Source organism: Xenopus laevis, chromosome 1L (genome assembly GCF_017654675.1).
Source record: "Xenopus laevis strain J_2021 chromosome 1L, Xenopus_laevis_v10.1, whole genome shotgun sequence".
In the NCBI taxonomy this organism is placed as follows: Eukaryota; Metazoa; Chordata; class Amphibia; order Anura; family Pipidae; genus Xenopus; species Xenopus laevis.
Genome location: NC_054371.1, coordinates 17,530,542 through 17,541,987, shown reverse-complemented (window position 1 = coordinate 17,541,987; position 11,446 = coordinate 17,530,542). Strand labels below are relative to the sequence as shown.

Below are 11,446 nucleotides of genomic sequence, written 5' to 3'. Positions count from 1 at the left end.
ACTGGAGATGGACCTGCCAACCCTTTAGGCAATTCGGGTTCCCGCCATGTGCAAGCTTCTCTAACCCCTTTCTGGGTACGGGGAGGAAATTGTCCTTTGAACTTTTCCATACTGGTATGGTATAGTGCACCTTCAGTTGGCACCTGTCTTGCTTGGGTTTTGGAGGCCTCCTCACCACTGTCTACCCATTGTTTAAATCTATTGGAGCTTCTCTTAGGCGGGCTTCCAGTTTGCTCCTTCACTGGGGCCCTCTGAAGTTTCCCTGAGCCTTCCCTCTCTCTTTAGCCAGAAGTTTTGCTACTACCTTCTGGGCATTCTCAGCATTTCGGCACTGCCTCTTGTAATGGCCATCTTCACCACACCGATGACAGAACCCCAGTACTCCTTTTGTCCTATTTAGTTGAGGGGGCCCAGGTGCTGTGGTATTCTCATATGTAAGATGGAAATCTTGAGCCTGGCTAGAGGTAGGCTTCTCACAGCATACAATATCTGACCTGCACTTAGTGTCCTTTTCTAATGCAGCCATTTGAATTTTGGCTATCCTTTCAACCATCTCGCTCAGAGCATCCAACCGGTTATGAATCTCACTTTGCTCTGGGGCTATAACTCCAGTACTCGCTTGAACAATTCGGGTGACTTCCCCTCCTGGTTTCACCTTATTTGAAGTCATGCTTTTACTGGTAGGCAGTAACTTGGCTTCCATAAGGGCCTCTTCCTCCCGTACTTGTTTGATTAGTTGGGGGTAAGTGGGGACTGCACGGTCTTCCTTTGGTATCCTTAGTTTCCACATGATGGGATCATTCGGTTGAGCTCCTTTCAAGATTTGCTTTACTCTAAGCTGGTCAGCCATATAGGGATCCATTCCTTTCTTTAATATTATGTGGTGGAGTATCTTCTCTAGCCGTGGGATATAATCGGACATCCTTTCATCTTTCTCTTGGTAGGTATGTTCAAACTGATACATGAGCTCAGCCACATTCTCAGTTCGGCCATACACATCATGCAAAGCTTGCAAGTAATCAGTGGCACAACAATCCCTTTTGCTCTGCTTCAGGGCCCGAATTACATCCGCAGCTGGACCCATCAAACTCTCGGTGATTCTCTGTTTCTTCTGTGACTCTGGAACATCCCATTCTTCCAGGGCTTGGGTGGCTTGATCCATCCAGGCTTCAAAGTCATCTTCCCCTTCTGGCGTGGGTTGTTTTCCTGAGAAAAAGTGTAGTTTTCTGTATCCAAACCCGCTGTGAGGCTGTATAGGCCGAACACACTTCTCTACTAAGTTTCCTAGTGCAGTAAGGATATCTGCCCCGATGTCAGCAGAGGGCCCACATGGATTTGCTGCGAGGGATGGGTTGTTAACTTCTTTGTTTCCGGCTGCTGGATGTTCAACATCTCCGTCTGATGTGATAACTGAAACTGGTGAAGCAGGTAAAACTAAGTTACACTGATATTTCTCACTGCCGAATGTCATCATGAATGGGACATCATCAGGATTTATAGGATCCTCCATTTGCAGCAAAACGCATGTCTTTACATCCTTGTTATCTGTTTTCCTATCAACTATTAGGCAGCGGCCAAAAGGTGACATTTCATCCATTAACTGGTAAATCTGCCTTGAATTTAAGTTTGCCTCTGCTATTATCAGAGCTAGGCAATATGTGGGGTTTGCCTGACGGTCCTGACACCACTCTAGCACGGCTTGCGGCTCCATCTTCGCTTCTTATGGCAGGATGCTATACAACTGGTGAAAAGGGGCGGAGTCAGTGACGTGGGTGGAGATAATCCCGGACGAGCCCCCAAATGTAGCACACCCTTGAGTGAGACTAATATATATATATATGGGTAACTCCAGCACGCTCAGTGACACCCCATTGAACGGACCACAATAATGATAAACAGTGATATCCCTTTTCTTTATTAAGTGTAACAAATAATCAGCAGGGATCCGACTATGATTTAAAATATTAAAGCAAGATATATATGTATAACAATACACCAACCAACAATGACACCATTTAAATTGCTAATACAAAGTATGCAGAAAATATATGTGCTAAATGTTGTAACTTAATTTCCCTGTCACAGTCCCAGATGATTTGTGCACGTTGGGGCCCTTATTGAGTTTAGCTTATTGGCCAATAGCACTGATCCTTTCCTCTGTCGGTTAGCAGTATAACTCTATAAACTTAGTGAAGAAACACTTTCCTCCCAGGTGAGAAATGACTTGGCAGAGTGTATAGTTCAGCAACAGATGGATTAGCTCCTATGGTTTGATAATACACAGTTCCCCAATAGTGTGTGGTGTTGCAGGTTACTCACAGTCTGTGCTCCAAACTCTGTATCACCTTTAGTAACAGACCTCAGATGGGATGCAGGCAGCTCTGTTCTCTAGCAGCTGAAATCACCTGGGCCTCTTTGCAGCATGTCAGCCTTGGACTCTCCCACAAACCGCAGGCCGTTTCCCCCTGCTCCCTTTCTGGCTAGCACTGATAGCTCTTTTACAGGTGCTAGTCTAGGGCTGGGATAGCAGGGTCAGCTTCTCCCAGTAGCAGCTTCCCCTGGGGCAGGATCCCTGCAGATGTCTCTCCCCTCTGGCAGCTCTCCCACGCAGAGCAGGTACAGCAGGTAGGCAGCAGTCAGCAGTTTTTCTGCCTGCAGGCACACACTTCTCTCCCTTTTTTATAGTCCAGCAGTGTGGTCCTCAAAACATTTTGCGCCCTTTCTTATCATTGGTGGATTAAAGCCCCAGCCAGGTCCTCAGCTCTGAGGCATGCTGGGATATGTAGTCCTGTAGACTGTCTATGCAGCACTTGTTCATGTTTCTTGCTTTAGATAGGGGTGTTACATAAGTTACCGAGGAGTTTCATGACCATATAAAAACACGAGGCCGAAGGCCGAGTGTTTTTATACAGGTCATGGAACTCCAAGGTAACTTCTAATATCCTCATATTTTACAACTGAGGGTACTTTATTTATTATAATACACAAATTTCAGTGAGTCATGTGACCGAAATGACATCAGAACTCACCGTTTATAACTGATGACATCAGAACTCACCGTTTATAAGGATATAATTTACAAGATATTCATGGCTTTTGTGTATTATAATTCTATAGAGATCAAACTCTGTAGCTTTATAGAGTATCATGTAAATAACTCACAGTAACAGGGAGGTTACTGACTGAGTCAGTATAATCTGCCCATAGGAACTGGGAAATGAGGATTGGGAAATGATAATGAAATCATTTTAATTGCTCCAAATATATATATTTGTCTTTCTTGTCTTTCTACATGCTGTATTGCTCTGTGGGCTGGGTAGGGGTAGGGGTGGTGAATATGAGCTTGGCATTGGCAGAAGAAGCAACATGTAAAAGTGGGGAAATATAAAGCTTTTGAGCGAGGATACACCACGAAGAGAGCAGCAGGGTCTGATATATGAAGAGAACAAGACAGAGAAGGGCAATACAGTTTATGGTTGGAGCAAGAACAAGAAAAGGTGACCATTATTGTAGGGGTGGGAGGCAGTTCAGAAAGAAAATTTAAAGGAGATCAGAGTATGGGGGAAATAGGTAAAGCACATAAATAGTGTATGGGAGAGGAAAATGGGGTACTACAGAAGAAACAACAGGGAGAGATGGAAAGGTTAAAATGAGTGGATAGAAAAAAGGAAATTTAGAGAGGTGAAAGAAGGTGTGAAGGATGGAGACAAAGAAAAATAATAGCAGAAAGAGCTAAAAGGCAAATAATGGGAAACTGTTCAAACAGGTGCATAGGATGAAAAGTAAAAAACAAAAAAAAATTAAAAAGAACAGTCCTTTCAAGAGAATTGAAAAACAGAAGCAAAGAGGTAGAACTAGAAGAAAAGACCAGAAGATAAATTAATAGAATGCAGTAGAATGCCATTAAATAACCGAAGGTGAGCTCCATTCATATATATTTCCATGAATGGAGCATATTTATGTTTAATAGGAGAGTTTGGGTGCCAGTATGTAAGGGGGGTTAAGGGTTAATGCCCCGCCGTCACCATGGCAACCAACCTTCACTGGAATGATGGATATCCACACGATGGTAAAATCACAAAAATTAAGAACTTTTATTGGTAATGTTTTCCAGTATCCATTAACTTTGTACAGTCCATACACAGTCCCATGGGTTTCACTTACTCCCTTCATTGCAGAGCAATAACTTCCTTTTACGAACCCCTCACACAAAATCACTGGAGACACAGGAACACCCCTTTCCAAGGCGACTTACCACCTTCCTACTTCAGTCGGGCTGACACCACAGCAGTGCACCACTGCCCTTTTAGGATAGGAATTTTCCACCTTCTGGTCCTACCAGTCCGGCATACGTCCTATGCCCCTCTGGCCTACTCCAGATAGGATTTTTCTTGCGCCCCTCCTTCAGGATGTTCGTGTTCCCCCTAACACTCCAGCCCTCACTGGCAAAGCCTTGGCTCCTAAGCCACTCACTCCTCGTTGGGGTCTTGGCTACCCATTCTAGTGGTCCACTCACTATCTATAGTACCTAGTACTTTTACTGTAGCCCTGTCACTATCTACTTTTTTTCAGAAGCATCCACTGAACACCCATTACTGTGTTTCACCCCTTTAAATACTATCCCTAATTAACCATCCCCTTAACATACACTGTACATGTGCTTTTAACATTTCCCTATCATGTACTGTCCTCACTGCAGTGCATGTGCTTTTCCCCAGGTCACCACATGAAACCTTTACCATTCATTTGCATGACAACACTGCCACATTACAGTCTCCAAAACATTTAACACTTCCAATCACTTACATTTAACACTTTCAATCATTTCAACATTTTTTTACAACACTCACATTCACTTTACACATACAATACACGTTTTCATGCACACAACCCAATCACCTTCTTACAAGTACCTGCTGCGTATATCTGTGCTGTTTATGCGGGAGGTCACTGCCTCTCACTCCAAGCAATGTGGTTATGGTTCTAGAACCCACTCTCATTAATAGTATTCCTGGGTGCCACCCCAGCCCCTCACTGTATACTGTATAATGTGATTGTGGTGTCAGCCCTCGCTGACTCTTGCTGTGCATAAATGTGCACTGCATGTCGCTATCAACTTCCTCTCTCTGTATATTGTGCTGTGGATGCCTGTGCCCCCTGCTTTTATTATATAATTACTTTTAGATGACAGCACCCACTGCTTCCTATTGTATAATCTGATTGGGGTACCCACTGCTTCTCACTGATCTCTGTATATAATATACTGTAAATAGGGTGTCAATACTGCCTTGTTACTGTTTAAGGTGCTTGAGGTTCCAGTGTTCCTCTTCTTTCATTACTGCATGGGTCTTAGAACACATATAGAACCAGTCAACTATTGGTCTACAGCAGAGTAACCTAATATACTGCTGATCTGGGTTATAAGACTTGAAGCAAATGTTGCTACCGATGCTATGGTTCTCCTTAAAATCTTATGAGAATGATTTTCTGCTGCTCCTGGTCATCTCATCCCTCCTCCTTCCTTCTGAAAGAAGCTATCAGTCTCCTCCAGGACAAATGCCTTCTCCTCGCTCACACTTGGACAGAGGGAAGGTAAGGCAAATTTTTCGAGAGAAGCAGAACACCACAGATTTGCCACTCACTAATGCTGCTTTCATTTAAAATTGCAAATAGAATTTTATTATCAAAATGAACCTTTTGGAAGAAATTGCCATCTAATTGACATTTAGGGGGTTATTTATCAAAAACCGAATTAATCTGATTATTTTATTTAAAAAAGTCTTACCAAAGTAGAATCCACAATTTGACCTTATTTATTATTAAAAAAAACATGATTTAATCGGATCGGGTAAAATACTGAGCAAAAACCCGAATCGTATGTTTTTTTCGGATCTTTCTCCCAAATCACTCGTTTTTTTCAGGCTTTTTCCCAAAAAATCAAATTTTTCGGATTTTTTCCCAAGAAGCCTGAAATAGTTGTATTTTTGGGCTAAATCCAGCACAGACCCCAGAAACTTTCAAATAGGATAGGGACCTCTCCCATTGACTTATATATAACCTCGACAGGTCTGAGATGCAGGATTTTTGGATTCAGACTTTTTGCAGCCTCTGGGTATAATAAATCTTGAAAAATTATTTTTTTTTTCCACTGCATTATCCCTACGGCATAGTATCTGGCCTGCTATAGTGGGCCCCCTTTAATGACAAGATTACAGTTTAGAGGAGATGTTGTCTAACAATCATATACAAAACTTATAACTGACTCTAAGAGTTTGTCAGACATTATTGAAGGGATATTAGACTAATTATAATGATGGGTTAGGCTGCAAGATGATGTCTGATAAACTGGCTGGTAGTGGATTAAATGATTCTGCTGTGTTTTTGTCAGTCAAATCTAGCTTGACATGCACTAGTTAGTTACACTATTATATATTATGTCCAAGTTTTTTTTACATAATTCATTCTGTAAGTAACTCTACACATAAGTGCGTCTGTTACATGGAGGTTAAACATTTGTGAGACAGATTGCTTGTTAAACTGTACAGAATGGAGTGATATAATGACATCCTTTTGTGCACTAACCAGATTTTGTTCTCATTCTTTAATAGAAATAAATCTTTTGTATATTTTTTTATCTCTGTATGGTCACAAATACTTATATATACAGTGAGAGACATTCATTCTGTGTATTAGGGATAGTTTTGTATACAGAATGTATTTGGGATAAACGGCACCCCATAATACATACAGGTGCACTTATTAAAGAGCAATTTGATAGTACATCAAGGTGGTTCTGACTTCTGAAACGATGTAGAAAAAATCCAGCCGATTAACAGACCCAGAGGAGACAATTGTATTTGGTGACATTGTTTCAATAGTCAGAGCCAGGGGACACAGAAATGGATAAACACATGCTGCTTTCATTTACAGTTACAGATAACTTTTCCTTTCATTATGCAAAAAGTACTTTTTGGGAGAAGATCCCCATTGACTGTTATCATTGAATCCCTTAGGTGTAAGGTATCTGTAAAGGGGTTGTTCATCTTTAAATTAACTTTTATGGTAGGGATGCACCGAATCCACTTTTTTGGATTCGGCCGAACCCCCGAATCCTTCACGAAGGATTCGGCCGAATACCGAACCGAATCCGAACCCTAATTTGCATATGGGAAACCCTAATTTGCATATAGGATTCGGTTCGGCTGGACAGAAGGATTCGGCCGAATCCGAATCCTGCTGAAAAGGGCCGAATCCTGGCCGAATCCCGAACCGAATCCTGGATTCGGTGCATCCCTAATGGTGATGTAGAGAGTGATATTCTGGAAAAAAAAATTGCAATTGGGTTTCATTTTTTATTATTTGTGGTTTTTGAGTAATTTAGATTTTCATTCAGTAGATCTCCAGTTTGCAATTTCAGCCATCTTATTTCTAGTGTTCAAATTACCTAGTAACCATGCACTTATTTGAATTGAGAGAGAATTGAGAGACTGCAATATGAATAGGAGAGGCCTGAATAGAAAGATGAGCAATAAAAAGTAGCAATAATAATAAATGTGTAGCCAGTTGGAAAAAGTCATAAGGGAAAGGCAAATAATTCTAAAGCTATAAAAAAAAATAATAAAGACCAGTTGAAAAGTTGCTTAGAATTGTCCATCCTATAACATACTAAAAGCCGGGAACTCCGGCTTCCAAACCAAAAGTTGATAACACAGAAACCCCTAATATACCCATCACAGTTACCTGTTTCTTCAAAAAGTATGAATAAATGGCATCTTCTATGCTGAAATCCAGCTGTTTAACAGTTCTTCTCTTTCTGCATCATTTGAAATCCTGGTAGGGAAGGAGGGACTAAACACTGATGTTACAAATTGTCACGATGTCTCCATAGCTTACAGACAGCATGCAGGAACTACATAACCCACAATGCATTGCACTGGGATGTTCCTTATTGAAATCACGTGTGCAGGGAATTGTGGGGTTTGGAGGATGCAGGCTGAGGACAGATGGCTGTTGATATAAAGTAACAGTAGTCAGCCAGCTCAGCAAAGCAGTCAGACAGATCAGCAGGAGAGCAGGGGGCTAGGCATAGGGAACTGTCAAAAATCATTAAAAAAAAGTCTGCATATTTTTTAATTAATGTATATTGCAAAGTTGCTTGAAATTATGTTTACTTTTCAAAAAGCTTGTTATGTTTTTGTGGAGTTCCCCTTTAAAGGTGAACCACCCCTTTAAATTCAACAGCCCTTCCATCTAAGCAATATATCAGTCATATTCTTTGTCCCTGTTTTGGGACTTTTCAAGAATTAACCGACATAAGCTTGGCAACATGACTGTGATTTATGATATTTTTGGGGAAATTCCAAGATGCTTCTGCCTTTTCAGTTTGTTGAGTACAGTAATCCCACCATGGAACTCTGCTGCCATCTAATGGTCAAGTGATGTATTAACCTTGATGATTACATTAATCCGAGAAACTATATCACGACTTTCTTTTGATGGAAAAAGTGTTACTCTTGGCCTAGTTCAGTATTAGTGTCACATTCTACATCCATATTTTCACTTATTATTTAATGGAATTAAGAAGTGAGGCTGAGGTACAACAATATAACATACACCAGATCTCCCTGTACTATTGCACAGTTATTGAGCATAATCTGTTTTATTTGATTGTCATTAGAATAATGGTGGCCAAAAGAAAATATATTGGTATCTATTATCAGAACACTTAACCCACTACATCTCATCTGTAGGCAGTTTTTTAAATCAGTTTTTAAACTAATTTGAATTAGATGACGGGGAACATTTTAGTAAGAACGTTTTATGAATTGAGTTTTGGCCCCAGTTGCAGAAACTACTACTAACTACTTACCATGCCAATACTACTGAACATATTGCAGTGGCGGTGGGGGTTAAAGGGGAAACAAACCCTGTAGAAAACTGCTCCAACTTGCGCATGTGCCGACATACAGATCTCCCAGACAGCTTACCGAGGACCTGGAAGATGGATGCCTTGAAATCTGTCGCCAGAATCTGCGATGAGGGGGTTAGTAAAGAGTATGGGACATTTCCCCGGGGGGGGGAAGTTAGGCTGGGGAAGGAGGGAGGGGGGTCTCCGTGGGGTGGGGGGGTACGGGTTTTTTCTACAGTGTTTGTTTCTCCTTTAAGATGAAGAAGGTGTAAATTGACAATTGTAACAATTTGACTCGGAGGTGAAACAAATAGGACTAGTCAACTTGGTATAAAGTGCTATTTTCAATAAACCTGTATTTTCTAGCTTAAAGAAAAACATCCAATACCTTCTTGAAGTTATCTAAGTATCTGTTAGTACAACTGAATCAGGGAAAGAATTTCACAATTTGAAAGCTCTCACTCTATTGAGCTGCTCATTATCTCAAAGCCTAACTGTCTGCAGCTGGGGGAATAGTATGTTTATACAGAGGGTTTGTCAATGGAATGCTGATTTGTTATCATTGCTTTCACATGAACAGACTGTTAACTTTCACTTTGCTTTAATTTAGAATGTTTGCCCTTTTCAGTGGAAGTAATACATAAACCATAGATGTTTCGCAATTAAAACAATAGGCAGAAAAATGTTCCATTTAGACTTTAGAGCTGGTCTGTTTCCTATTTTCTCCTTTACCCCTTCAAATTTCTTTTTTATGGATTTCTTAGGAAAAACTGCATAACCGATAAGTAATTTGCATCTTCTTATTACATAGGCACTGTCAGGATTCCAAGGATGCTGGCGCTACTCTTCGGCGCAGACGGCAGAATCCACGTTGTGATGCAGCGCGTCCGGATCTGACATAACGGCGTGATGCAACGGCGTGACGCATCGCACCGCATTCGACGCCGGCGTCGTAACATTGATGCTGACGCAAGCGGCGTGACGCAGGCGTCACATTGGATGCTGAGGCCTATTTAAACCTGCCTTCAAGTTCTGGACTTTGCTCAGACATCGTCTTGGCTAATACCTAAAACTTTTTGGAAAATCCTGGTTGTGTTTGACTCCGGAACTTCCTGACCATGTCTATTGAACCTCCTTCCTGCTTTGACGCCTGGAACTCTGCTACATTCTGGTTTTGACCTTGCCTGTCCCCGATTACGCTAATTTCTACCATTCCTGACTCGGCCTGCCTGACCATTCTACTTCTTCTCTACGGTGAGAGAGTCGTCCTTCATTTTTCATCATTATTTCGGCTCTCATACCTTCCCCTACAAGTTTCTCCTCTGTGCATATTGAGGATACACCTCGTGGGGTACTGTAAGAGCGGCCTTCCATCAGCTAATTGGTTCCAGACTCCGGTAAGCCTTATAGGCACCAAAATGTTTGTCATCCGCAAAATAAAGCCTGTAAGAATCTTACAACTGTCTTTATGTGTTATATACTCTGGTACCAACAGAAACCAACACAGGTACCAAATATATAAGAAGTCCTATGTACAATAAATCTAGAATAAAGCATGAAGCCAAGAATCTTCTGATACAATGAGTTCTATATTTCATATTCATGTTTTAGTCTGATCTGCATTCAAACTGAAAGAGGAAGGTTTTTGTTCAGCTCTGTATCACTGTGTGAGAGGGGAACCGTAACCCTGCTGACAGTAATAATCTGCTGCATCTTCTGCTTCTATTCTGCTGATTGTAAGAGTGAAATCATTTCCAGACCTACTGGCGCTGATCCGCTCTGGGATCCCCGTGTGTCGATAGAGTGCATAATAGATCAGCATCTTTGGTACCTGCCCTGATTTCTGTTGGTACCAGGCTAACACTCTGTAAGAGCCACTTACAAGGCTGCTACTGGATTTACATGTGATGGTGACAGTTTCTCCTGGTGACACAGAGACATAATCTGGAGACTGAGTCAGTACAACCTGCCCATAGGAACCTAGGATATAATTCAGGTTAAAGAAAATGGTTAATTTACTTATCCAGTAATTTATTTATTTTAATTTTAAATTTCCAGCATAATCTCTCACCCTGGCTAAAGATCAGGAGGATCCCCAGTAGCAGCAGCAGCAGTAGATAAGTGGGATAAGACATGTCTCTATCTATGCACTGTGACACATACAGATCATTAATATGGCACAGGGACACTGGCACTTTTATAGCAGCTGCAGTTTAGCCACACAATGTCTCTATGCAAAACACCAACCAACATCCCTCTCACATAACAGATGTTCTGTTATTTATTACACAAGTTGTAGAACTTTGCTGCATTTACCATCAGAGACTGCTTAAAACTCTTAGACAGCAAATAGCCAGGACATATTTATCACTAAAATACATCTATATGGTAAACACTTACTCCCAGCATTGTGAGACTTTGCCTTTAATTTATATTTCTTCGACACCCTAAAAATCTGTATAATCCTACAAAGCCAGATGCAGCTCACAAATTTGTTAGGGGTTATCAGTAATACCAACCTTTCTTGACAAACTCCCT

General features: G+C 41.2%; 1 protein-coding gene and 1 gene segment (V, D, J or C); both read right to left on the bottom strand.

Moving 5' to 3' along the window:
- Positions 1-238: 238 nt before the first annotated feature.
- Positions 239-1,711, bottom strand: LOC121400517 (paraneoplastic antigen Ma1 homolog). Its single transcript, XM_041583741.1, has one exon. It carries the CDS (start codon positions 1,709-1,711, stop codon positions 239-241), a length of 1,473 nt encoding a protein of 490 aa, XP_041439675.1.
- An 8,857-nt stretch (positions 1,712-10,568) lies between these two features.
- Positions 10,569-11,158, bottom strand: LOC121400516. The segment is given in 2 exon segments: positions 10,569-10,888; positions 10,980-11,158. Coding segments are annotated over 2 exon segments (384 nt in total).
- Between the last annotated feature and the right edge of the window lie 288 nt (positions 11,159-11,446).